Source organism: Podarcis pityusensis (genome assembly GCF_964106645.2).
Source record: "Podarcis pityusensis genome assembly, chromosome: 12".
In the NCBI taxonomy this organism is placed as follows: Eukaryota; Metazoa; Chordata; class Lepidosauria; order Squamata; family Lacertidae; genus Podarcis; species Podarcis pityusensis.
The window spans coordinates 6,423,235-6,450,942 of NC_138037.1; the positions used below are offsets into that span (position 1 = coordinate 6,423,235).

A 27,708-nucleotide genomic window follows, 5' to 3' on the forward strand; every position below is an offset into this window, starting at 1 on the left:
CTGTGCGGGTGTGGGTGTCTGCACATATGTGTGTTGTTGTATGCAATGTTTGGGAGGAAATAAGACGGTAAATAACAAATAACTAAATATTGATGTATGTAATTTTTATTTCTTAATTATATTTAGTGGTAGTATGGCTGTATTGTTTTTTGCAATATAAAACCATTCAATAAAAATTATAAAAAAACCAAAACAAATAAAATCCTATACATGTCTGTTCAGAAGCCAGCCCTGAGATCAATGGGATTTTCTCCCAGGTAACTGTACACAGGATTGAAGCCAGCCTTAATCAATCAACTTAAGATTTCTTCCACTGGGTGACAAGACACGGTAATAATCACACTTCGCCAGTTACGGATCCCCAGCCCAGAAAAAAAAGCAGGAACACAAAGAAAACAGAAGACATCTCTTTATTTGTGGACATTTTTACAACTTAAAATGTAAAATTAAGTCTCTGATTGTGACTGATTTTCCACCCCGGGTGGCGGATCTCATTTCTTTTTCCAAAACTTTCTGTAATCGTCCAATTTAAAATCATCTTCGAAACGTGTCTCCTCTTTTGGTTTAAGCTTGGAGGTATCCCGTTTCCGCAGGCGGGCTCTCCTTTCGGCGTCAGGGAGCGTGTTGATGTCCACAGGTATCTGGAAACGGAATTATGCATACATAGAAACTTGTAAACACCCCTAGAATCGCCATGTTTTCCTCACAGGCAGGTTCTTGTTCCTTCTACCAGCTCTAGAAATTCAGCAGGGATACCCTTACTGAGGCAAGAAAGAGAAGTACCGTATTTTTTGCTCTATAAGACTCACTTTTCCCCTCCTAAAAAGCAAGGGGGAATGTGTGTGCGTCTTACGAAGCGAATGCAGGCTGCGCAGCTATCCCCGAAGCCAGAGCAGTAAGAGGGATCGCTGCTTTCGCTGCGCAGCGATCCCTCTTGCTGTTCTGGCTTCTGAGATTCAGAATATTTTTTTTCTTGTTTTCCTCCTCCAAAAACTAGGTGCGTCTTATGGTCTGGTGCGTCTTATAGAGCAAAAAATACGGTATTTAATGCCTGCTGCTTCAAATGTTAAGTCTGCAGCTTGTGGAAAAGACATTGAGAAATCCCTTTAGAAACCAAAAGACTATTCTATTATTAAGTTACTAGTCCTGGTGCGCAATCAATTCAGCCCCCTCATGGATGGTCAGGATCAATGCCTGTGGTTTTCAAACTGTATAAAGCTTATTGGACGCATACGGTAGATGATCTACAATGGTCAAAAGGTTTTCCTTGAACAGAGTTCACACACCTCTAGTGATCGCCTCTTGCAGTGTGTGAAGATGTGTCCTGGTGTCTGGACTTTATTGACTCTTAATTTTTATTTATCACACAATTCAGTTTCGTTTGTGATATATAGTTATGTTTTGCTCTTATCTAGTTTTGAGGAATTTTAACAGAATTTTTTATTATTGTTTTTATGTAAAATGCTTAGAGGTTTTTTTTTTATATTAAGTGGTATACTTTTAAATAAATAATTCTCAAAGATTTACATACAATAATTGTAACGGCCCCATAAATCTGACGACTTTCCTGCCCTAATGGAACCTTACTGCTGATACGAGTGGTAAACTTGTGTCTGGACTGTTCAGAATGCTGGTGGGAGGAATCAAATGGCTTAATGTTCAGGTAAAAATAATTTCCTACACATAAGAAAAAAACTAGCAGATCAGAAGGGGGGGGGGCAGAAACCTTCCCCTTGACATGCTGATTTTCTATGTGTGGGGAATTATTTTTGCATGGAGAAGCCTACAGTACGAAGCGTTTACCCCCATAGTGGACATCCAATATATTTCAGGTCAAACAAAGGACCTTTTAGTCCTGGGATTCTTAAATGCATTTCGGGAATATTTATTTGCTGCTCTCTCAGACACCTGGAAGACCTTTCCTTTCTCCAAGCAAAAAACTAAATTTGCCCAGACCTTTGGTAGGAGCTGAATTAATCTGCCAGTCATTTGTTTTCCTTATAGCTTACTGCCTATCTGTACCTTGCTGAATTGCAGTCACTTGTTTTTCTCTTGTGTTTTAATGCTTCTGTTTTGTGTACAGTCATACCTCATGTTACGTTCATGTTACGTTCTTTCAGGTTACGTCCCGCGGCGACCCGGAAGTACCAGAAAGGGTTACTCCTGGGTTTCGCCGCTGCGGGTTGTGTTCTTTTCATGTTGCGAACGGGCCTCCAGAATGGATCCCGTTTGCAACCAGAGGTACCACTGGATGAATTTTATTATTACGGTCACAGACCAGTTCTCGCTCACTTACAATATCAGGAAAATCATAAAACACAACAGGAATACAGTGGTACCTCGGGTTAAGAACTTAATTCGTTCTGGAGGCCTGTTCTTAACCTGAAACTGTTCTTAACCTGAAGCACCACTTTAGCTAATGGGGCCTCCCACTGCCGCCGCACAATTTCTGTTCTCATCCTGAAGTGAAGTTCTTAACCCGAGGTACTATTTCTGGGTTAGCGGAGTCTGTAACCTGAAGTGTCTGTAACCTGAAGTGTCTGTAACCCGAGTTACCACTGTACTGCACTGTATATGGTGCCGCCTGCATACTGTTAAATGTTCTGAACGGTAAGAGCAGGATGCTGTGCTTGATGGGCCATTGGCCTGATCCTGCTTCTTATGTTCTGGTTGCATTTAATCTTCTGTCCTGCCACTGTGTAACCTGCCCTGGGACCGTCTCATAAACAGTGGGACTATAAATTGAATGAATATTAAACAGCAACTCTAACCGAAAGGATCTGCCGTGGCTCCTTGTAACGGATATAGAACGTAGAACCGTCAGGCCTGACCAGCAACACTGGATAGAGCCGGGCATACTTTTGCCGGGCCACGCAGGCGATGGATGTCCGGTTGGAGTTGGACTGCCGGGTGGATGTGTGGAGGCCAGAAGTCCTGGGAAGGAGTCTGGAGAAGGCCTCTAACCGCAAAGCCCTGAAACCGATTCAGAGAAGAACTTGTAAAATCCATGCAAAAACTGACACACAGATAGACCCTTTAAGAACACATATACATACCAGAAATAACAATATATATACCGTGTTTTTCGCTCTATAAGACGCACCAGACCACAAGACGCACCTAGTTTTTGGAGGCGGAAAACAAGAAAAAAAATATTCTGAATCTCAGAAGCCAGAACAGCAAGAGGGATCGCTGCGCAGTGAAAGCAGCAATCCCTCGTGCTGTTATGGCTTCTGGGATAGCTGCGCAGCCTGCATTCGCTCCGTAAGACGCACACACATTTCCCCTTACTTTTTAGGAGGGGAAAAGTGAGTCTTATAGAGCAAAAAATACGGTATATATCTGAGCAGAACCCAACTCTGATAAGAAAAAGACTGTGATTTAGTAAACAGGCAGTTTGGCTTGGCCTCAAGGAGTAGCACCATAAGGAACATGAAATTTATATTGGCCGCAGATTTCAGCATCTCTGACGTCCCAGCTTTCATTTTAAAATGCAGTGAGTTGCTAGCTCTTAAGATTGCTAGTCCAGGTATCGGGAGGGTGTGTAGAAAGCCAGAAAAGATCATAATGCCAGCAAATACTGATGAACGGTAACAACAGAAAGGGTGGGTGGGTAGATGCCTCATTTATATAAGGTGTACTCTTCCCCCTTCCCTCTTTATTTATTTAATTAAATTTACTGTCATTCTGCGATTACAATATGAATATATCTTACAATACTGTATATGCATCTTACAAAACAGATGCAAGCAGACTTTGGATTTGGGGCTGCAGGGTGTCTTCGGATAGAATTTGGTACTTAAGGGTAAGGCAAAGCTGTGTCAAGATTTAGTTCCTCTCTCCACTGAAAGCTGGCTTTGTGCAAGTTGTACTCATTCAGCCTCTCATGCGGGATTGTCATGAAGGTTACCGAAATAACAGTTTGGTTTCTTTTTTAAATGTACCTTGCAAAAATATATAAGCTACAATGTGAATTAATACCTAGCCCTGGGGTAGACTCTATCAGCTGGCAACCACCTGCCCTAACACAGAAGGGCTCAGAGTGGCTGGGGAAACCCAGCCAGATGGGTGGGGTATAAATAATAAAACTATTATTATTATTATTATTATTATTATTATTATTATTATTGAATGTGCTTTCCAGGCAGCTGGCTGGCATTTTAAGGTGATGATTCAGTAACAAGAAAGGGAGCCAATTTCTATTCATATATTGTCAGGGAACTGACATCGGAGCTAGAGGTGGAGGGGAGGCTCTCTAATGATGCTGGAGAAGGGCCCAGCAGGGAGAGAGGCAGCTCAGCAGATGGGGAAGCAATTCAGTGCAACACCAGGAATAAGGAGGGGCAGATGGGGGAATCGGCGAGAGGGCTCCCAGACTCTTCACCGGACACCAGCGGGGAGAGCACAGGTCCTCCGCTACCCACGCCCTCCCTGCGCAGAAGACTTCTGCGCAGAGAGAGTAGGAGGAGACTGGGTGTCAAACAACTTTTATGTTGGAAAAGGTTTAAGAAACGCCCACTGACGGATTCTGCTAGCGACTGAGGCAGCCACGAAGTGAAGGGCTGTCCAGACAGAAAGGTTTAACAAGGCAACATAGCCAGGAGAGGTGGCAACTTACGCACGAGCAACTCCATACCATTATATATATATTAAAAGCCCTCAGAGGACACAGCTTTGAAGATTTAATCCTGGCTTTGAAGCTGGTTCAATACCTATCCGAATTCACTCTGTCTCACGTTTTGTTTGAAGTAACAGAGGAAAACAAACCTCAGCCTCTCCCCCCCCCCCCCCCAAGAGGGCTCTTAGATCCTGGCATCAAACATATGCAGATGAACTGCTGTTTTAGTCAGATTAACACCTGTGCAGCACTTAATTACTCTCTATTTATTATTTTATTTTTAAAATGTCCATACAGCCCTTCATCTGAGGAACACTGGGTGGTTTACAATATAAAAACACCAAAATACATACCGTAGCGATAAACAAAAGCAGTAAGGCCTCCGCACAGTTTTAAAGGCCACGGGTTGTTTAATTAGCCAAAGGCCTGGGAAAAGAGGAATGCTTTTGCCTGGCATATAAAGATATGTAGTGAAGGTGCCAGGCAAGCCTCTCTGAGGAGAGCATTCCGAAAAATGGGAGCCACCACAGAAAAGGCCTGTATTGCCACCCTCTGGAATTCTCATGGAGGCGCAGGAAGAAGGGCCTCAGATGGTGCAGGTTGGTTCATAACATAAGAAAAGCATAAGAACATAAGAAGTGCCCTGCTGTGTAAGGCCAGTGGCCCAGCTAATCCAGAATCTGCCAACCAGAAGCTCACAAGCAGGACCAGAGTGCAAAGAACACACTTCCCTCCTGCTGCTTCCGTGTGTTTCTGTGTGCTCACGGTGTCCTGTTGCACCAGAAGTGGTTTAGTCCTGCTGGCCACATGACCCGGAAAAGCTGTCTGTGGACAAACACCGGCTCCCTCAACCTGAAAGCGGATATGAGCACCGCATCCCATAGTCAAATCTGACTAGACCTAACCGTCCAGAAGTCCTTTTGTTAGAATTCCTGCTCCATGATTGCAGTCATGGGATTTTTGTCTATCACATGACGGTATATGTTTTGACTCCACAGAGTGGGAAGTGACGGAGACAGGATGTTTGTGTTACTGTGTTCCGTGAAGTGGGACTATTGTCCTTTGTTCTTTTTCTCTTTGCTGTCTGATGCTAGAGAGAAAGGAAGCCATACTGCAGTGCTCCGTGTGTGTTTATATGTAAATAAAGTAGATTAGCCAAAATGCTGAGTTGCTGAGGTCTGTTACACAACTGTGAAGACTCTGAAGATCCCTAAGTGTGCTAGTGTCGGTTGGCATCGGTTGCTGTGATGTCTGGGCTGAAGAAAGCTTTTGAAGCTCCTGAACGATTGACCAGGAGGGAGAGAACATGCCAGTCGGGCATGTGTCTCTGCCAGGGTCCTACTCGAGTGTAGGCTGAGCTCCTGACTTCAGAAGCATGCATGAGATTGCAGGCTTACTCTTGATCTGCTGAAAAACAATGCAATGTACCTTCATGGAATATGTACAAGAACGGAAAAAGAACTGTGGAAAAGGGCCATATCAGTTCTAGATCCTGGACAGCACAAGGCACAATGATCCCACTAAATAAACAGAGTTGTACCTTAAAGTCCGGATTACGGTCGTCATTCTGAGCTCATGTACAGTCCCTGAAGCCTGGCAAACAAACGCCAATCTCCAGCGATTCCGAGGCACAGGATTTGGCTTTTATGATGAGCAAAGACCGCAATGATCTTTACGGAGCATCATCCAAGGGGCCACAGCTGCTCTTTATGGAAACGAATGAAGGGAGAAAAGTTTATTCTTATTTGACAAGTTTATATATCGCTTAATTGATAAAAATATGAATCAAAGTAGGAAGGCAATATAAAATACTTATTAAATACAGTGGTACCTCGGGTTAAGTACTTCATTCATTCCGGAGGTCCGTTCTTAACCTGAAACTGTTCTTAACCTGAAGCACCACTTTAGCTAATGGGGCCTCAATTGGCTAATGGATTTAGCTAATAGAGCATGATTTCTGTTCTCATCCTGAAGCAAAGTTCTTAACCCGAGGCACTATTTCTGGGTTAGCAGAGTCTGTAACCTGAAGCGTATGTAACCTGAAGTATATGTAACCCGAGGTACCACTGTATATAGATTTAGCAGAGATGGCTAAAAAGAGACAATCTAGAACAGATAGCAGTAAACATCTGAACAACAGGTGTGTGCTTAAGGTGGGAGGAAATATCTAGCATGTAGCCTCCCATCAAAACCATCGTGTTTTGGAGGTAGGTGTTCCAAAAGCATCTGATCCAACAAGAAAGTTCTTATGCTGTTAGCAATTAAGATACTTTTGGTCTTCTCACAGTGCTTTGGAAACACAGCCTAGGTGGCTTCCAAATGCCCAGCACTTCCCCCTTCAAAGCCTGGGTGGGGTTTTCCTCCTGGATCGAGGGATGGAAGTACTGTATTTTTTGCTCCATAAGACACGCTTTTTTCCTCCTAAAAAGTAAGGGGAAATGTCTGTGCGTCTTATGGAGCGAATGCGTGGTCCCTGGAACCGAATTGCCCAGGGGCAAAAAGCAGATCGTGCTTTTTTTTTTTTTTTAGAAAGAGGGAAGGGGGTGTTGAAGCAAAGCCGCTGAGCAGCTGATCGGCAAGCGATCAGGAGGGAGATAAGGGACTCTAGCGATAAAGGAGGCTGCCTGGGAGGGGGGAGGTAAAGATAGCGAACTTGCAAGGAGAGGAGACAGGAATACTAAAACAAGCAATGAGGAGAGAAATTAGAAGAAAAGGAGGAGCAAAAAACTGCTCCAGCTAAGGAAAAGACACTAAGGCAAACAAGAGGGAAGGGGGTGTTGAAACAAAGCCTCTGAGCAGCTGATCGGCAAGCAATCTGGAGGGAGATAAGGGACTCTAGAGATAAAGGAGGCTGCCTGGGAGGGGGGAGGTAAAAGCACATGGATCCTCAGGATTTTTGCATTGGGTCACCCCAAATTCACCATCAGATCACATAGCATGTCCATGGCTACAGCCTGCACCAAAAAAACCATGCACCCACTGTTGCGCGGGGCCGCAATGCCGCAAAAACGTGGTTACAAAGCACGGATCCACATGGATCCTCAGGATTTTTGGATTGGGCTACCCCAAACTCACCGTCAAATCACATGTCTGTGGCCACAGCATGAACCACAAAAACCATACATACACTGTTTCCTCCAGAGTATTTTTTATTTTGTTTTCCTCCTAAAAACTAGGTGCGTCTTATGGAGCGAAAAATACGGTCTTTGCAGAGACAGAGCATGCAGCTGCCACTGCAAGTGCTTGCAACGACTGGAGCCTGAATCACAGAATTGTAGAATTGGAAGGAATCCCCCCCACCCAGGGTCATTCAGCCCAACCCCCTGCGATGCAGGTACAATAGATAGAATAGGCAGATACACATACAGTAAATGCACACTACTGGAGAGGGGAAATGCAGGAAAAGGAGACGAGACGTCAGAATCGGGTCAGATATCAAACAAGACCATGCCTCCCCCCACTCCACAAATGGTTCGGCCCTCAGAACCCCCCTACTTCGCGATAATGGTTCGCCCCCAATCTCAACTGCTTCCCTCCCCCCCATTAGGTCCAACAATGGTTTAGCCTTGCTCTCCCCGCGCCTCCGCCTGCAGATGGTTCGATCCTCGCCGTTTCCCAGACTTGCCTTCGCGCGCCTCTTTCCTCACCAAAACCACGGCTCCCTCTTTCTGAATGGTTTGACCTATTGATACTTTAACACCCCCCCCGCTACTCTGTCCCCAATGGATTGCTCCTCCTTACCGGCTCCGAAGAGTCCCGCTCACGTGACCTGGCGCTCTGGGAACCCTTCCTTTTCTTGCGTCATCACCCAGCGACATCGAGAAACAAGGAGAGGGCGGCGGCGCGGCGATGACGTAGGCGAGCTCCGAGTAAAGGGGCGGGGTTTGTTCTCGGCGGCGGCGGCGGCAGGGCCCGGCCCTGCCCCGGCCCGCCCTGCTTGAGTCACCATTCGGGGGAAACGGCTCCGCTCCCTCTCCCCATGCGCTGGCGGCGCTTCCTCTGCCGCGCGCTGTCAGGTGAGTGCGGCGCGCGGTTTTCGGCCTCCCCCTCCCCCCCCGCACGCGCCCCAACCGTTGTCCTCAGCGGTGTTTCACCGAAAGTTTCCCCCCCTGCTCCCGCGACCCTTCGCCTTGGTTCCTCCCTCCCCGCTCCCGCTCCCCGGCGCTTCGCGGGCGTCGCCCCTCAAGCCGCCTCTTCTCCCCTCTTCAAAGCCTCCTTGGTGTCGGGGTCGCTTGACCGGCTGGGCCTCGCTGTCGGGCGCTCCCATCCCTTTTCACCCCCGGTGTCACCGCTAAAGCGTTCCCCGCCCGCCTTCCTCCTTGCGGTCCTCTTTGGAGAGCTCCGCGCGGCTGCTCCCGCCGCTTTCCTGCCCCTGCAAGGACTTGGTTGCTGCAAAGAAACCCTGCTCCTCTCCCTGCCTTTGCACGATCACTTTCAACACCTCTTCTCCCTCCACCACCGTGTGTTCTTATCATTCCTTTCATTTCTGCACCGCTTTCTATTCTTAAGGGGGAAAAAACGCTTTTTTGCAGCTTACATTAAATCATCAAATAAAACAACCCAGAATAAAAACGTTACTGAAGAAAGTCAAGTGCAGTATCCATTCGAAGCAACATAATTAACAGGAAACTTAAGATATCTTAAATATTTCAAAATAAAACAGTGCAAAATGCACGTTTTAAACCGCATACTTAGCAAGAGGATTCAGGGGTGAGGGTGCCTATGCCTGCTAGCGTTTTGCCCTGTGAGCCAATGTCACTCCTGGTTTTAGAGTTGTTCAAATCAGCCGCAAGATTTTCCCGTGCAAACCATCACTTAAAAACAGAATTAAAGTGGTAATTAAATATTTGAAATAACAGACCAAGGGATAGACTTCCTTGTCAAATCTGCTCCTTGGCATGACGTTGCATCTTCTTGCCCTTAATACTATTCAGGGAGCAAAGAAGAGTTGTGATGAATTGGTTTATATTTATGGCAGCAGGATTTGGAAGTAATACACTTCTTGGGATAGAAGCTGGAGGCATGGACTCTCTGCCCCTGACAGCTTTCGGAATGGTCTTGGTTACTGGTCAGAGTTTTGAACTTAATTAAAGAAGAAGAAGAAGCAATCTGCCTTCCTTGGGTGTTACCAATCTTCAAGTTTGTGCTATATTCAGAGGAATTATTGTGTACTTGGTTTCTCCTTAAACAGAAGTTCTGCTATGTATAGCACAAATAATGAAAATGAAACTTCTAAGGGGTGTGGAAGTAACAGGATCCAGTCTACAAAATTGGCATGTGCTCAAAGTAACTCGTAATAAACTGGATCCTGGAAGGAAATAACAAAGCTAACAAAACCAAAAGCCTCCCCCCCCCCCCCAGAGGTGAATCTGCATATTAATTAGTACTTCTGAAGGTTTGTGCATCTGCAGTTATCTTCAAGAAATCACATAGAGTTTAGAATACTTAGTGCCCATTTCAAACTTAACTGAGTGAAGCATCTTATGCATGCTGTTGGTGGTTAATACTCACATGTCTGGTGATTTGAGCAGGATGACTTTTATTTCCATATAACTCTCCATTAAGCACTGCACGAAAACAACTGAAGCAGGAAATGTCCAATTACCACTGCCCTCTGCTGGGAATACACACGGCCTGCTCCCTTAGTAGCTAGTTCATAGCTTATAAACATGTGCAGCCTTTGTAAGCTGGAACAAATTTATTACTAGAGCCTTGGCTGTGTGCCACTGGGAGCTACTTCAAGTAGAAAAACAGACAAGTTTTCACTCCTTCTTAATTTACTTAAATGTGTAGTCTTCACTGTCCTGATCTTTACACGACTTTAAAACACTTAACAGTTTTGTGTATAACTAGAGAACTGATTATTTGGCTGTTCGCTTCAAATTGGTATAGAGTTAGCTTTCATCTCTCAGTTCCTTTGCTTCCCTCATTCTCAGCCCTCCTGTCTGCCAGGGATATAACTAATCATGTATGACTTATGAATCTTCACACTGCACCATTTGGCTTTTGGGGTTCCTGACCATTTAGCTTTCTAAGATCTTGAAGCCTTACCCTTCATGTGTGTGTTTTTTCCTCCAGCCAGGCTTCTTTTTCTTCACTTACATCAGATGTGAAGCATTCCATAACTGATTATTGCCTCCTCTCTTCACAGTTGGAATGTTTGTGAATATTCCATTATGTCACTGTAACTCAGCCAGTGGCTGAGATTGAAGATGAAAGAGAAAAGCTGGCAGAAAGGCAATAAGATAGATTTCTAGCCAGATGTGCCAGTAATAATGACTAGGCATCTGCATATCCACATACCAGGGACAACTGAGTCCAGCACCACACAGAGTGTTACTGTGGGTTGTCATTTCCACTGTCCACTGCAGTTTTTGAGCAGGTAATAAATGGCCAGGGTCCTTTCTGAGCAGCAGGATAGACTCCTGTTGTGTCTTGCTTCTTCCATACCTTTTACCAACGAAAGATCTCCCAAAGAAGAACTGAGTGTCTCCTGTCTTCCATTCATCAGGATTTGGTTTGTCTTCTCACCTGTGTTTGGATAACTAGATTTAGGCAGGCAGTTATGGAAACGTCCAGCAGTGTTCTTGAGTGGCTTAGCTGTGAGGTGACAGGAAGAGATTATTGCTTGCTGTGGAGGGAGCATCTAATTGCAAAAGCATCTCTTGGGTATGTTGGCCAGTATGAATACATAAGCATGACACCTTTTTATGCATTGTAAGTTTAAAACCATGGAATTTATCCTTTTTGCCATGTTTTGCCTTCACCTTTTCAAGCTTTCCTTAGGAAGCCACGAGGACTAGAAACCTACTGCTTCAAACCAGGGTGGGGGGAGATCTAAAGAATCTTTCCTAGATGGAGGATAGAGAGGAATGTGTGTAGGAAGTAGCCAATTATACCAAGCCTGGATAACTCAGTGGATTAGAGCGTGGTGCTGATAACGCCAAAGTTGCAGGTTTGATCCTCATATGGAACAGTTTCATATTTCAGGGGCTTCCTCAACCTTGGCCCTCCAGATCTTTCGAGACTACAATTCCCATCATCCCTGACCACTGGTCCTCCTAGCTAAGGATCATGGGAGTTGTAGACCAAAACATCTGGAGCGCCGAGGTTGAGAAAGCCTGGACTAGATGATCCTCAGGATCCCTTCCAACTCTACAGTTCTATGATGCACTTGCTGCCACACCCATTCCTCCCACTACTCGCATGTGCCAACTCCAGACCTGTACAGAGCTTGTCTGAAGCTTGGGGCAGGAGTCCCTGGTTGGCTGGGAGACACGGGGCATTCTTGGCAAGGCAGCATAAGTCCATCAGGCCCCTGGCAGGGTTCCCCAGCTGGCTTAGCCTTCTGCAGGCCACAGCAAGTGTACCCAGCTGCTGCAGTTAAGCATTTGTGAGTTGGAAATCCTTGCTGAAATCATACCGAGATATACCAGTAGATGCAGGCCTTCCTGCAGTTATTCACAGGCCTGATTCTGATGCACTGTTTTCCTGTTACAAGGTCAAAGAGGAGCAAAGTCCTTTAGAAGGCCAGTGGTGGCCTGTTGCAAATTGAGTTTCAAAATAACCATTGGTTTCTTACTCTTCTTGTCGTTTGGCTTTAACCTTTCAACCAGCGAATGTGCATTTTTGCTGCCCTTTGGTCCCACGTTATGAAATTCTGGGGAAGGTGCACTTTACAAAAAGGACAAGGCTATAAATAGGACCGGTGATTAAAAGTGCCTAATCACGCAACCTCTCTTGAGGCTAGAATGAGAACCACCCTCTAATCTTCTTTTCTCCCAATGCCAAGCTGCTCCGTCTTTTCTTCCTCTAAGCTTGCGTGATGCCCAGAACGTGCTTTGTTGATCTCTTTCTATGTTTATATTTTGCCTTCTTTGCTGTCCTTCCAGTGTAATCTGTGAGGAAGGCCGGAACTTGGTAGTAGAACATCTGCCTTGCATGCAGAAGGTCTCAGATTCACTTCCAGCTTTTCCAGGTAGGGCTGGAAGAGACCTGTGCCTGAAACTCTGCCTGTCAGTGTAGACAGTATTGAGCCAGATGGGTCAATTTTGCAATCTCCACCCAAAATTCTTGCTATCTTCCCATCCATTTCCCCTTTCTCTGTGACACTTCCTAGAACATATGCAGAAATGTGGGTCTGAGAAGCAGCTTGGATGAATTTATTCAGTCTGCGTTGTGCTGGACTTGCGGCAGGGAAGCATCCTTCGCTGGTTATCTGCAAAAATTCTGACCTCTTGGCAGTGGAATGCTCGGAGTCCAGCTTCTGTGGGAAAGGGTGGTTGTCACTTTGGCTTCTGCACATCTGATTGGGAAGGTTGCCATATATAAAAAGTTGTTGAGCTTTCTTTTCTTTTTTTGCAAAATCTCAAGATGGCTCCTTCAGTTGCGCAGGGCTTTTCAGGTGCACAGAGGGCCTCAGGTGCCCAGCACAACTGTTGGGAATTGTGACTATTAGTATTCCATTTATATCCCACCATTCCTCCAAAGAACGCAAGGTGGCACACGAGGCGCTCCCTCTCTCCATTTGATCTTCACAACAACCCCGTAAGGTAGGTTAGGCTGAGAAAGAGTGACTGACCCAAGGACACCCAGAGAGCTTCATGGCTAAGTATGGATTTGAACCCTGATCTCTCAGGTCCAGCACTCTTAACTACCACCCTATGGTGTCCAACACAGCACTGCACATTTATTTGTATATTATCTCTGATCCTGAAGATGGAGAGGAGGGCTGGGGCTTGTTTTGCATGGTGCTTAAGACTAATCTTCTGGTGCGTTTCTAGAATGCTTCTCTACCTCACAGGGTGCAGGATAGAGCAAGAGACTGCCTTTGGCCTTGTGCTGAGTTTTGGAGACACAGCATGAGATCTCCCTGTACCTAGAAAGCAAGCGCATCTGGCGAAGGGCTGGAACAGAACCTTTCTCCCTGCTGTGCTAGATTTCTGTTTCTCAGGGAATTGGTTATGTTTTCGTTGTTGCTGCTTTTAAATGTGGAGGAGAGTTTAAAATTACAGTTCTTCCACCTTCATTCTGAAGGGTTGCAGTCAATTCTATCGTCTCTGACTTTCCTCAGTAGCCAAAACAGGGATGACAGTGTATTGGGGGGCAGGGACCCCAGGACATTGAGGCTGTCTTGTCCCTGATAAATAAGGACAGTTGAGCAGTATGTAAGTAGCACCCTTGTGGGTACCGCTTCTCACTTGTGATTCTAAATGAATGCAGTGTTTATTGTAGGTTTGTGTGTGTGTGTGTTTAAGTCAATGCTTTGTGCTCTTCATCTACTGCTTTCCTCTGGCTGTGGAAAAAGTGGGGTGGAAATATTATAAATAATTTGACAAATATGCATTCAATTAAAACTCCTTTCTGAGGGCAGCATTTGCTTTGAAGCAGAAGGTACGCTCCACGGAGTTAAGCTCAGGGTGTGGCTGAATCTTCTAAGCTATGTAAAGCAGGAGGAGGGAGTGTGGAGGAAACCACAGGAGGTGATTAGGGATTTGGGGGGCGGTGGCTTCTCATTGGCTGTCTCAAGGTGAAAGATCTGGAAATTAGTAAGACTTTAGGCGCTCACAAATAGACAGGTGCTCTACCTGCGCTGCCCTTTCCCTGTGTTGTCAGGATCGGTTTGTTAGGCACTCCAAAAAAAAGAACAGCAAAAGCCTATCAGGGAATTTTAGGAGGACCCCAGAAAAGCAAAAAGGTAAGATGTGAGAAAACTCTGGGAGTGCTGGCGTAGTGTGGATGTCTGCAGCTGCTACCCAAAAAATAGCAGCAACGTTTCTGCATCTGACTCACTTTCATTCACCTTTGTCTGGCTTCTGAGTAAAGGGCCAATTTGAAGTTTAAAAGACAGAATTCTTAAAAAAAAAAAAAAATCCAGGATGATGGGGGTTCAGACAAGTGCTTCCTCTTTCCTATAGCTTTGATCTCAAGCGACAAAAAGATTGAGGATGTGGAGCATACCCTTTAAGAGGAATTGCTAACGCATTTGCTTGTGGGTTAAACAAAATTAGGAAAGATTACCCAGGAAAGGATATGACAGAGGTCTATAAAAGTATGTTTGGTGTGGTAAAATGGGATCGAGAGAAGCTCTGGCTGGCTGATGGGAATTGTAGTCCAGAATATCCGGAGGCCACCAGGTTGGGAAAGACTGTGTTAAAACAGATATTCCATATTGTGGTAGCTGTTAAGCCTTAGTTCTGTTTGCTGAATGTTGTTTGTGGGGAGGTTGTCTTTCTGTTCTGAAAGCGTTAGGACAGCTGCGTGCAGTTAAATGCATATTAAAGTGCAGCAAATGGGTGAAAAGGCAGATAACGCCTCTTTCTTTGCGACAGTGGGAAGAGAGTTAACGTGCAAAGGGTGTGCTCTGATACAGGGCAGAGTCCCACTCTGGTTTTGTACAGTCTGTATTCGGAGCCCCCATCCCCTCTAATGCCCCAATCTGAATTTTGTGCTTAGGAAAGTGACATTCTGCTATAAGAGTATATTGTGCCTGTTACTTAATGCTGCCATGTTCTGCTTACAGGTTGCAAGCTATAAAAATATAGAGAGAGGGGTAACTGTGCTAGCCTGCTGTCGCAAAAGCAACAGAGTCTTGTGGTGCCTTAAGGACTAACAGATTTTATTGCGGCATATGCTGGTCTTGAATCCATGAAAGCTTGCGTTGTAATAAATTTGTTAAGACTTTATGGTGTAATGAGGCTCGTTAGTAATACCTGTACAATGAGAGATGTGCTCATACCACAATTTAAGAAAACTGGTTGGCAAAAAGCCCAATCCCATTTTTCATTCGGGTTGTGTACATGTATCTAAAGCACATCGCACACATCCTGGGGACCGTAGTTTACCACGACAGTTTCAAGTCCAGCTCCATTTACAAACCACAGTTCCCATGATGGCTGGTCAGGGGAATATATTTAACATTGCTTTAAAATTATGGCAAACGTGCAGTTTTCCAAGGGAAACCTCTCCTGGCCTCATCCTCCAGCTACAATATGTATTAGGTTAATGATGCTAACCTACCTCACAGGGTGGTTGTTAAGGTATCAGGTTGGAATATGCTGCCCAACACAGGGGCTCCTTTGGGAGGAAGAGTGGGATATAGATGCAATCTAGAATTTCGTGTTCAAAGGCTCAATTTATCCACAGTGTTGAGAGCCAGTGTGGTGTAGTGGTTATGAGCAGCAGTCTCGTAATCTGGTGAACCAGGTTCGCGTCTCCGCTCCTTCACATGCAGCTGCTGGGTCACCTTGGGCTAGTCACACTTCTCTGAAGTCTCTCAGCCCCACTCACCTCACAGAGTGCTTGTTGTAGGGGAGGAAGGGAAAGGAGAATGTTAGCCGCTTTGAGACTCCTTCGGGTAGTGATAAAGCGGGATATCAAATCCAAACTCTTCTTTTTCTACTACTACTGATGGCGCATTCTTCCACTGTCTCTTGAGACAGACTGATTCCAACAAAATGAGTGGCCTTGGGCAAATCCTTTGCCTGAGCCTTAGCTTCCCATCTGTAAAAAGGTAAAGGTAAAGGTACCCCTGACCATTAGGTCCAGTCATGGACGACTCTGGGGTTGCGCGCTCATCTCGCTAATGGTACTAATAATCTGTTTCACAGGAGTTTTGTAGTGAAGTGAGGTGGTGGCAATAAAGCCTTGGAAATGCTAGATAAAAATATCCAGTTTGTTCGCAAGGCAGAAAGCAGCACTGTGAGGTTGTTGTTTTTTTGCTTTCCGACTTCGGCTTTGCATGGGGAATGCGCTGGACGGGCATTCTTTATGGATGAATCGTTCAGGCTAATGCACTTTGACTTTAAGCTCCATCAGCTAAGCTATAGCTCTTGGGACATCTGTGTTTCCTTTAGAAATGCACCAGGTAAGCAAAGGGCTGTAGAGCATGGATGGGTAGTACAATGGCAAATTAAGAGCACGAGCACAGTCTATATATGCTCAGTTGTTTGGCCCCTGGGTACCACCAGTTGTGGGGGGATCATGTCTGCATCTTGCTAGCTTAGAATGACAGATGAGATAGGCCTTTGGTCTGATGCAGCAGCCGGGCTCTTATGTGCTTGAGCTCCTCTGATTTCCTGACTGAGAGTTGCCTTGTGAAATGAGTTGTATGTGCGTGTGAGAGAGAGCAAGACCATCTCACCTCTTCTCCAGGCCCTACCCTTGGCTGTGTTTTACCAAATGCTAACTGTTCTGGTCAGAACACACCTCTCAGTCTCCCATGTCTCTATGCTTCCACCCTCCCCTTTTTGCTCCTGCCCTGAATATGAAATTTGGTGGTTGCTAAGCATGAGAATAGGTCTGAGGGGAGGGCAGGGGTTGGAGTACTGGCTGCTGAGGTCCCAAAGGCACTGGTGGGCTCTCCAACGCCTGGATAACATGTGGATATTCCCCAGAGCAGTTCCTAGGGAGATGGCTTCCAAAAAAATAGAGCTTCAGACATTGAAAGCTTCTCAAAACAGATGTCCACGGAAAATTATATAGTTGTTTAACTCTTTGACATCTCTGAGGAGAGGACATTCCACAGGGTGGGCGCCACTACCGAGAAGACCCTCTGTCTGGTTCCCTGAATCTTCACTTCTCACAGTGAGGGAACCACCAGAAAGCCCTCAGAGCTGGACTTCAGTGTCCAGGCTTAATGACTAGGTAGGGACGCTCCTTCAGGTATATAGGGCCGAGGCTGTTTAGGCCTTTAAAGGTCAACACGAACACTTTGAATTGTGCTTGGAAACATACGGGGAGCCAAAGTGTTATATGGTCCCAGCGGCTGCTCCCAATCACCAGTCTGGCAGCTGCGTTCTGGATTAGTTGTAGCTTCCGAGTCACCTTCAAAGGTAGACCCACGCAGAGCGCATTATAATCCCACATTTCTACATAATCATTCGGGGAGGCTACAGGAATACATAAGAAGGTAAGAAGAGCCTGCAGGATCAGGCCAATGGCCCACCTAGTCCAGCATCCTTTTCTCACAATGGCCAACCAAGATGCCTTTAGGAAACCACAAGCACATGAGCGCTGTCCCCTCCTGTGGTTTCCAGCAACTGCTATTCAGAAGCATTGCTGCCTCTGACCATGGAGACAGCTTAGCCATTATGGCTGATAGCCTTTTCCACCAGGAATTTGTCCAGTCCTCTTTTAAAGCCATCCAAGATGGTGGCCATTGCCTAGTTCCCTAGTTTATTGGCTTTTCTGTCCTGGATCTTTTAACATTAAGCTTCCTTGGATGTCCACGAGTTCTAGTGTTATGCATCCATAAGCAATCTCCCAAGTAACAGAAAGCATACATTTCTAACGATGAAACAACTTTCCCCCAGTTATGACGGGACCAAGGCCAGTTGTCCTGAGCGGGCCGTCCGGTGCAGGGAAAAGCACTCTGCTGAAGAAACTCCTGAAGGATTATGAGAACGTCTTCGGCTTCAGCGTCTCCCGTGAGTGAGTTCATTTTTGCTGGGCTGGTGGTGAAGCAGTGTGTTCGCATCAGGGTTGTCACAAGGAAGGCTGGCAGGTCCTTGAGCTTTGCCCCCTAAATTAGGTAAAGGTAAAGGGACCCCTGACCATTAGGTCCCATCGTGGCCGACTCTGGGGTTGTGGCGCTCATCTGGCTTTATTGGCCGAGGGAGCCGGCGTACAGCTTCCAGGTCATGTGGCCAGCATGACTAAGCCGCTTCTGGAGAACCAGAGCAGCGCACGGAAACGCCGTTTACCTTCCCGCCGGAGTGGTACCTATTTATCTACTTGTACTTTGACGTGCTTTTGAACTGCTAGGTGGGCAGGAGCAGGGACCGAGCAAAGGGAGCTCACCCCGTCGCGGGGAATCGAACTGCTGACCTTCTGATCGGCAAGTCTTTGTGGTTTAACCCACAGCGCCACCTGCGTCCCTGCCCCCTAAATTAAGCCAGCGCTTATTATGATTAATATTAAGGTAATTTATATACCGCTTTGTGCTTCAGAGGAAGCTTCTCTAACCCCTCCAAAGCAGGAATTGCAGCTAAAGAATCCCCAACAGATGGCCATCCAACCTCTGTTTAAAAATCTCTGATGAAAAGAGCCCACCGCCTTCTCCTTTGAAGCTCTCTTGCCTGTTTATCTGCTTTTAAAAGTAGGGCAGAGGAACTAGCAACATTAGTCCCTTGGCTTGGCTGTTTGTATTTTTAAAAGAAGTCAAAGCCTCCAGTTAAACAGAGAAGGCTCTTTCGATCATTGCAGGGGCCAGAGAGGGAGAAGCACGTTCCTTTCTTTTTGGGTTTCCCAACCACTTGGCAAAACATGCAACGTGTGTTAATGGTGCGTTTTAAAAATATTTATTGCTTGCAGATACCACAAGGCAACCAAGACCCGGAGAAGTGAACGGAAAAGGTCAGTGCCCAGCTCCTAGCCACCACCGTCACAGGAGATGGGAGATTAGCTAAAGTGTTTCTCTAACGAAAAACAACTGGTTCTAGGCTAGTTAGGGGTGGGACTGGATGGGTTTAGGCCTACCAGAGGTTGTTCGACTCCATCTCCCATCAGCACCAGCCAGCATGGCAAAGGATGATGGGAGTTGTAGTCCAGCAACATCTGCTTAGTTAGGGGTGGTTATTATGGATGCACGGTTAGGTGTTTGTAGTGTATCTTTGGAACACTTTGGGGTCAGTATTAGAAACTCAGATATATAGTTCAATCACCAAATGGCACCTTAAACCGAGGTTGCGGTTGCCACAATGGAAGGTCTAAGTGCCGTTCCCCCCCCCCCCCACGGGATGATGATGATGATGATTTTCATGTCTATACCACTTTATATTTCAGAGAACAAATCTCAAAACGGTTTGCAACACATTGAAACCTCAAATAAAACAATTCAGAATAAAACAAATATGTTAGATCCTTCTCTAAGTGATATTTTGCTTTACCCAGTCGCCAACCTGCCACCCAGAGATCTCCACATGGTCACAATTGGACCCATGCCAGTCGCAAAATGCACCTGGCTAATTTCTAACACTGCTTGGGGTGTGGCGTCTCTGGGGGCAGGCAGGCATGCACTAACACAAAGGCATGTAGAAAGCTCATTTTCCTCTCCCTTCCTGCCCCGCAGATTACCATTTTGTGACCAGGGAAGAGATGCAGAAGCAAATTGACGCTGGAGGCTTCATTGAAAATGCAGAATTTTCTGGGAACATGTACGGAACAAGGTATGTGATTTGGGTGGGGCAGGAGCAGTTGTCAGATTTCGCTCTTCCGTTCTTCTTTGCTATCCTATTTTCAAATGCATTTCTGCAACCACAATGGCTAGAAACAAAACAAGGAGCTATGAATTGCAACCAGAAAAAAGGATCCAAGTGTCCTGAACGTAAACTCCCCCATTTCTGTTGCCTATTTTTCACATTCCTTGTGAAAGTAGCTTGTCTGGAGGGGCTCAATGAACCTTGTAACCAGTGTTTTTGTTGGACAAGATGGATATTCACAGCTTGTCCAAACTGATGGTGATGGGAATCTGTTTGGCTTTGGAGACATCCCACATGCGTCAAATGTTGCGTCATGTCTTGTCCCCAGTGGGTTGAGACAGAAAGCAAAGATTAGGACCGTGAGCTGTGACAAAATCCCCCTGCCTGAAGCTCCACCCAAGGGTCATCTAATTTCTGAGGACCTTTACCAGCCTTCCCCAACTTGATGCCCACCAGATGTTTTGGACTACAACTCCCATCAGCCCCGGCGCAGCAAGATGGAGAAGGCTGCCTTGCACTGATGATGAAAAGAACCAGATTTAATTATTTGGAGCTAAAGCTTCAGAGTTCAACTAGTGTCATGAGAAGAAAGAGTAATCTGTGAACAGGGTCTGCCACCCATTACCCCACCTTCCGTATGTTTATTCCCTCACTACTTCTTCTTGTTGTTGTTGCAGTTGCATTTATATCCCGCCATATTCTTCAAACAGCTCCTTCCCCGTCCCATTTAATCCCCACAAGAACCCTATATAATGTATGTGAGGCTGGTCGTTGCAGCCAGATGACCTTGAGACTCTTACAGATGGTTGAAACACAGCGGCGAGCTCAAGGTGCTGGTCCTCAAAGCCGCCTCTTTTGTTGCAAGACTGTTCTTGGGTTAAAGAAAGCACCTCCACTTTGTGAGCATTAACCACCTTCTCTCCCTCCCTCCCTCTCAGCAAAGCCGCTATTCAGGCTGTGCAAGCACAGAACCAGATATGCATTTTGGACATAGACATGCAGGGTGTGAAGAACATCAAGAAAACTGACCTTAATCCCATCTACATCTCTGTCCAAGCCCCGTCCATAGAAGTCTTGGTGAGTGCGGCTTGGGGGTGAGCTACAGTTCTGTGCAACTGATACATGGTAGGGAGTCGGCAATAGGAAGCCCTCCAAACTGCAACTCCCACCATCTTTTAGTGTTGCCAATGCTGGCTGGGGCTGATGGGAGCTGGAGTCCAGCAGCATTTGACAGGCACTGCAGTGGCGACCCCTGATGTGATGTGTGCACAGAGTTTTATATAGTAAAATAAGCAACAACAAAACAATTCCAAAATCCACATTTGGCCAGTACCTTTATTAGAGCCAGGCGAAACGTCACTAAATAGCAACTCGCTCTTGAGCTCCATAGAACTCTGCATCAGACTGAACGTTAAGGGAAGAAAACCACTCAGTCTAATAGTAGGGCCGGCTCTGAAGTCTGGTTTTATATCCTAATATGTTTTTTTTTTTTATAGAAATTTATTGGGTTTTACAATAGAAATAAACATAATAAACAATGTAACATATATCTTAACATAATTTCACATTTTCTTTGGACTTCCTCACATCTCCCGCTCCCACTTTCATCGTTATAACATTTTATCAGCAATTTATTATCTTATTTACATTCTTATATCCCTTCTATGTTTCATAATCTTCTAGTTCTCAAAAAGAGTTATATTTTCTCAATCTCACTTATTTTCTTAAAATCATCTAAATTAGTGGTGCTCAGTTATTTTGATCTAGCATCCTGTTTAGCATTCACTCAAGTTGCAATATTTTTGTAAATAATTCTTAAATTTCTTCCAATCCTCCTCAATCCTCTCTTGTCCCAGGTCACGAATTCTGCCGGTCATCTCAGCCAGTTCCATGTAGTCTATCAGTTGCATCTGCCATTCTTCCAGTGTGGGTAGATCTTGAGCTTTCCAATGCTTTGCGAGTAGTATCCTTGCTGCTGTTGTTGCATACATAAAAAATGTCTGGTCCTTCTTTACCACCCCTTGGCCGACAATACCCAAAAGAAAGGCCTCTGGTTTCTTAGTGAAGGTATATTTAAATACCTTTTTCAGTTCATTATAAATCATTTCCCAGAACGCCTTCACTTTAGGGCAAGTCCACCAGAGGTGGAAGAATGTTCCTTCACACTCTTTACATTTCCAACACTTATTGTCAGTCAGGTGGTAAATTTTTGCAAGTTTGACTGGGGTCATATACCATCTATATATCATTTTCATTACATTTTCTTTCAAAGCGTTACATGCAGTAAATTTCAATCCAGTACTCCACAACCTTTCCCAGTCCTCAAACATAATATTATGCCCAATGTCCTGCGCCCACCTTATCATAGCCGATTTAACCATTTCGTCTTGTGTGTTCCATTTTAACAGCAAGTTATACATCCTTGAAAGTACCTTACTCTTAGGTTCTAACAATTCTGTTTCTATTTTCGATTTCTCCACCTGGAACCCTAATTTCTTGTCATTTTTAAAAACTTCTTTAATCTGAGCGTAATGTAACCAATCTCGCACTTTATCCTTCATTTTCTCCAAACTCTGCAGTTTCCAATTGTCTCCATCTTTTTCTAGAATTTCCCAATATTTTGGCCATTTGGCCTCCATATTGGGTCTTTTTCGGGCCTTAGCTTCCAAAGGTGAAAGCCACCTTGGGGTTTTATTTTCCAGCAAGTCTTTATATTTTGTCCAGACATTAAACAGTGATTTTCTGACAATATGGTTCTTAAAGGCCTTATTTGCTTTAACCTTGTCATACCATAAATATGCATGCCATCCAAAAGCATTGTTAAACCCTTCCAAATCTAACACATCAGTGTTTTCAAGAAGTAGCCAGTCTTTTAGCCAGCAGAACGCTGCGGCTTCATAATACAACTTTAAATCTGGCAGGGCAAAGCCCCCTCTTTGTTTTGCATCAGTTAATATCTTAAACTTAATTCTGGGCTTTTTGCCCTGCCAGACAAACTTAGAAATATCTCTCTGCCACTTCTGAAAGCACTCCGTCTTGTCCAAAACCTGAAGTGTTTGAAATAAAAACAACATCCTTGGCAATACATTCATCTTGATAGCAGCAATTCGGCCTAACAAAGAAAGTTTCAATTTTGACCAACTATCTAAGTCTCTCTTAATTTCTGCCCAGCATTTTTCATAATTGTCCTTAAATAGACTTAGGTTTTTTGCTGTTATGTTTACCCCTAGGTATTTTACTTTTTTAACCACATTAAGTTCCGTCTCTTTCTGAAACCGTTCTGACTCTGTATCTGTCAAATTTTTCCCCAAAACCTTAGTTTTCTGTTTATTTAATTTAAATCCAGCCACCCGACCAAAGTCATTAATCAGTTGTAATACTCTTTTCGTACTAGGCTCTGGCTTCTGCAGGGTCAAAACCAGGTCATCTGCAAAAGCTTTTAATTTATATTGTTTATATCCTAATATGAATTCTGTAGTAGGGACGCAGGTGGCGCTGTGGTCTAAACCACAGAGCCTAGGGCTTGCCGATCAGAAGGTCGGCGGTTCGAATCCCCGCGACGGGGTGAGCTCCCGTTGCTTGGTCCCAGCTCCTCCCAAGCTAGCAGTTCAAAAGCACGTCAAAGTGCAAGTAGATAAATAGGTACCGCTCCGGCGGGAAGCGTGTGCTGCTCTGGTTACCAGAAGCGGCTTAGTCATGCTGGCCACATGACCCGGACGCTGTATGCCGGCTCCCTCGGCCAGTAAAGCAAGATGAGCGCCGCAACCCCAGAATCGTCCGCGACTGAACCTAACGGTCAGGGTCCCTTTACCTTTTTATGAATTCTGTAAGAAAGACAAAATGTGGTGAGGGCGGCTGTCTTGGGGAGCTTTCATAGGCTGTTAAATTAATCCTCAGCAGGCTGATCCATCACTGATTTAAGATAAGACAGTGACTTCCTTGTCTGTGGGCTTCTAAAGACCACTGGACAGTGGAAGCCAACAATGGGGGAGTCTTCTGACTCCGTACTCTGTTTGCAAGCTTCCTGGAAGCACTGGGCAGGCCACTGCTGTAAACAGAAGGCAGGACCAAAGTGCTCCGTACGGGGCAGTAAATGCACTGTAGGGCATTTAAACAGCGGGTCCATGACACTGTTCCTTCCCTGCCTAAGACCTAGAGGGGTTTGTGCCAACATGAAGCACTGGGAGGCGAGAAGAATGGGACCCACCCTGTTCATGTTGAGGGTATAAATTTTGTTCTCGTTTCTCCCCCTCTGGAAACCTTTAGGAAAAACGGTTACGGGACCGACAGACAGAAACGGAGGATAGTTTACAGAAGCGGCTGAACGCAGCTCGAATCGACATGGAACTTAGTGAGTACACTAGAGTTTTGCGTGCATGTGTGTTGTTGCTCTAGTCTGGTGTCCTGTTTGTGTGCTTCCCATCAGTGTCCGTGGTTGACCAGTGTGGGAAATTGGATGCTGATCTAGATGGGCCTTTAGTCTGAACCAGTGGCGCTCATATAAGACGGAGAGAGATTGCAAGAGGGAGAGTAATGAAGGCATGAGGGTGGGGTTGAGCTGTGTTTGGTGGATAGGGGCCTACCTCACCAATTGCTGCTTTTGTGCCCCAGATCCATCCCTCCCCTGTACATTTTTACGGGATCTGCTAGAGGGGAACAGGGGGTGCCTTGCAAGGGCTTAACATCTTAACACAGGTCCACCAGAAGTGGTTTGGAATTGTCTCACTAGGCAACAGCAGTGCTTTTCCTCAGGAAAATGCCAAACGGTGAAAGCAGTCCATGGCAGCTGGCTGCAAGAAGGCAGTCTCTGGTTCACAAATAGGCAGAATCTATACTGCCCAGGGTCTGGGAAAAGGGCACTTCTGAGATGCTGGACTTGCTTAGTCACTCTTGTTATTGCATCTGGAAGGGAGCAAAGACAGAAGAGTGTCTGTGTGGGTCGCACGTCTCTGGTCTTCTAACTTCTGGTTTAACGGTGGGTGGGTGTGCATCTGTTTCAATTTGCCAGGTAAGGAGCCTGGGCTTTTCGACTTGATCATCATTAACAATGATTTGGAAGAAGCATATACCGAGCTGAAAAATATTCTTGCAGAGGTAAGCTATTTCACTTCCTGGGAACACAGTTCTCTGACTGAATTGCACGGATATTTCCTGGGTCATGGAATGATCCGTTTCCTTGTTTGTCGTCCATGCATCTGATGAAATCGGCTACAGTCCTCTAAACCTTTTGTACATTTGTTAGGTATTTAAGGTGCCACAAGAGTCTCTTCTGTTTTAGCTGTCAGAGACAAACACTGCCTACTCCTTTGGAAAGGGTTTTCTTGTTGCAGCTCCTGGCTCACTTGCTTTAAAGTCCTGTGTGAGGTTCTCCACCCCATCACCAGCCAAACCAACATCCTTCCTCCTTCACAGTGGCTATTTTCTCTGCAGGGTTAGCTGCTTTTAGCTTGAAGCATGTGATGGCTGCAGTACTTTATGCTTCTCCCTATTTTATGTCCCTTGACCAAAGTGATAAAGGCATTTGAACACTTATTTTATTATTATTATTATTATTATTATTATTATTATTATTATTATTATTATTATTACTACTACTACTACTACTACTACTAAAATAAATCATACTGCCTATGCCTGCAAGTCTCAGGGCAGTATGCAATTTACAGCATAAAATCACAATATAAAAACACAAAATACATAATAAAAGTAAGAACAAGAACAGCCCAATTGTCCTGCTCCTCCCCAAACAATTTTTAAAAGGCATTGGATGTCAACCATCCCAAGGCCTAGTTGAAGAGGAACGTTTTCACCTGGCACCTAAAGATGTATAATGAAGGTGCCAGACAAACCTTTCTGGGGAGAGCATCCCACAAATGGGGAGCCACTGCAGAAAAGGCCCTGTCCTCCTGTTGCCACCCTCCGGACCTCTCATGGAGGAGGCACATGAGGAAAGTCCTCAGAAGATGATCACAGGGCCAGGGCAGTTTCATACAAATCACTGTGTAACCATTTCTCCTTGTTCTCCTCATAGGAAATCCAGAAGGCGCAGGGATCCAAGAAATCATGAATAGCCGCTGGAACCTTTGCAGACCATTCCTGAAGTCTTTTTGCTGCTTGTTCTTCTGTGTTAGAAACAGACACGCACACATTCCCTTTTAGCCTGATAATGGAATTCTTTTAGGGCACTTTCTATTAAAGAAGAAAATATCAAACCCAATCTTTGTGCGTTTTCATACTTCCCGTGTGTAATCTAGACAAGCTTCCAAGCCTGCAACATGAGCCACTACTCTGAAAATAGTAGCAAAGATTGGTGTCCCACAATGACTTTGTTCTGCCTCCACTGTCAGAGGCATCAATGCTTCCGAATTCCCGTTGCCAGGAATCGCAATTGAGCAGAATGCTCTTGCACTCAGGTCCAGCTAGCAGGCTTCCCAGAGGCATCTGTTTGGCCGCTGTGAGATCAGGATACTGGACTTTCAGCAGCCAGAAACCCCATAACCAGACACTGGAGAGATCTGTCAGGAGTAAGCATGGACCAATGGTACCAAATAGTATGGGAAACAGCCCTACTAATAAAATTAACCAATAAACTGAAACTGACACGGGGACAAATAGAAGAAGACGCCTTCACCCCGGTATGGCTCCCCTTTATCACATACACAGCCCAACAAGACAATGACAATAATCCACCAACAGCATACAAATCAATATGGCTAACCTGATCCAAAACACCCACCCACCTCACTCACACACGAAAACAAAGATCACCACAGCCAATCACAAGCAAACAACCACACCCTAGGCCAACCCCAACCTCTCTCACCACCAAAGGAACACAAGTGAACAGAACAAGCAATGCTGACACCAAACCCTACATACATTAAGCATAATAGAAACCTCGCCACCCGGCCCCACCGCCACCCATCTTCCCTCCCTCCACCCCCTTTTTATTTTCTCCTCCCCCTAATGTCTCAACAAATGAAACGGATTTGTAAAAATGTTACATGGAAAAAATACGAGAGACGTTACACATACTTCTGTAAAACGAGAAAATCTTTAATAATAATAATAAAAAGAATACTGAACCAGGTGGGCCACTGGCCACCTGGTGCATCAGACTGGGTTTATGTTCTTACGTTTGTCCTTAACAGACTTTAGAGCGGAAAAGCTTTGCCTTGCCTGATCCAGGAAGTCACTTACGGGGCGGGCAGGCAATTTTGTGCTTAGACAACACTTGAGTCCTAACAAGCCAGTCATAAGAAGGCTGTTCCACATCGCAGGACAGGAGCTAAAAGGGAAATTCTGCTAATTGATCTATCAGCAAGCGCCATCAAACGCCGCCTCTTGTGCCAAGATCCCCTTGAAGTCGCCCCAGCTAAGTAAGTTATTTTTAGCAAACTTTGGACGCTTTCAGTGTCTTGCACTAATTGAAAACGACAGTTTCAGCACCAGAGTGATGCAGCAGAAAGGAAGAAGGAAGCCAGCTGGGGGTTGGCGTCTGACTCGACAGCCTTTCACTTTAGGTGCTGTGGGGAGGAAGGGGAGGCAGATGCCAATGTCCAAAATAGACGGGGAAGACCCAAGGGAGTGCGTGGCTGACGGCGCTGACCTCATCAGTGCTCAATTCCTGGAAGCCGCTACCTCCTAATTCCAGATGCAACCTTGCAGTTGCTCTGCAGATGTTGAAAAGCAGCGGCTCTTCAGTTTCCCCACATCCACGGCTGAGCCTGTGGCTGCCCTGGTGTGATTCTAAACCCCGTTTCCACGCTGCTGTTTTCAGTTGAAACCCAAGTGATCGCTGCCAGATCCAGACTTCAGTTTATACATTCAATCAACAGTTTATATACTCAAATCAACAGTGTGATGCAGCAGCAAAAAGGAAAGCTAACT

At 45.4% G+C, this 27,708-nt stretch overlaps 2 protein-coding genes across 7 annotated transcripts; one reads left to right on the forward strand and one right to left on the reverse strand.

Annotated features, from left to right (window-relative positions):
• Positions 1 to 394: 394 nt before the first annotated feature.
• On the reverse strand, positions 395 to 10,153 carry MRPL55 (mitochondrial ribosomal protein L55). 5 transcript variants are annotated; one of them, XM_080974325.1, is made up of 4 exons: positions 10,130 to 10,153; positions 6,159 to 6,323; positions 2,772 to 2,973; positions 395 to 641 (listed from the first exon to the last, which is right to left on the reverse strand). In XM_080974325.1, exons 2-4 carry the CDS (start codon positions 6,182 to 6,184, stop codon positions 492 to 494), a joined length of 378 nt encoding a protein of 125 aa, XP_080830451.1. In that variant the 5' UTR covers positions 6,185 to 6,323; positions 10,130 to 10,153; the 3' UTR covers positions 395 to 491. The 5 variants fall into 5 exon arrangements, with proteins under 5 accessions (XP_080830451.1, XP_080830450.1, XP_080830452.1 ...); XM_080974324.1 differs by lacking the exon at positions 10,130 to 10,153 and adding an exon at positions 8,360 to 8,496; XM_080974326.1 differs by lacking the exon at positions 10,130 to 10,153 and adding an exon at positions 8,360 to 8,472 and having other exon boundaries at positions 6,159 to 6,318.
• GUK1 (guanylate kinase 1) lies at positions 8,479 to 26,035 on the forward strand. 2 transcript variants are annotated; one of them, XM_080974292.1, is made up of 8 exons: positions 8,479 to 8,634; positions 17,932 to 18,045; positions 18,932 to 18,973; positions 19,689 to 19,785; positions 20,757 to 20,895; positions 24,085 to 24,169; positions 24,827 to 24,912; positions 25,850 to 26,035. In XM_080974292.1, the coding sequence occupies exons 1-8, from the start codon at positions 8,598 to 8,600 to the stop codon at positions 25,883 to 25,885; spliced, it is 636 nt and encodes a 211-aa protein (XP_080830418.1). In that variant the 5' UTR covers positions 8,479 to 8,597; the 3' UTR covers positions 25,886 to 26,035. The 2 variants fall into 2 exon arrangements, with proteins under 2 accessions (XP_080830418.1, XP_080830419.1); XM_080974293.1 differs by having other exon boundaries at positions 8,483 to 8,634; positions 17,932 to 18,049.
• The last annotated feature ends 1,673 nt before the right edge of the window (positions 26,036 to 27,708 follow it).

What these genes read in the sequence shown, in the direction of transcription:
- MRPL55 (XM_080974325.1), bottom strand. Translation starts at nt 6,184, where the DNA reads ATGACGACCGTAATCCGGACTTTAAG. An exon ending in ACCGTAATCCGGACTTTAAG is followed by an intron (nt 2,974 to 6,158) that starts GTACAACTCTGT and finishes AATCGGTTTCAG; the next exon opens with GGCTTTGCGGTTAGAGGCCT. An exon ending in AGCCACGGCAGATCCTTTCG is followed by an intron (nt 642 to 2,771) that starts GTTAGAGTTGCT and finishes TTCCGTTTCCAG; the next exon opens with ATACCTGTGGACATCAACAC.
- GUK1 (XM_080974292.1), top strand. Translation starts at nt 8,598, where the DNA reads ATGCGCTGGCGGCGCTTCCTCTGCCGCGCGCTGTCAG. An exon ending in GGGAACATGTACGGAACAAG is followed by an intron (nt 19,786 to 20,756) that starts GTATGTGATTTG and finishes CCTCCCTCTCAG; the next exon opens with CAAAGCCGCTATTCAGGCTG. An exon ending in CCCCGTCCATAGAAGTCTTG is followed by an intron (nt 20,896 to 24,084) that starts GTGAGTGCGGCT and finishes GGAAACCTTTAG; the next exon opens with GAAAAACGGTTACGGGACCG.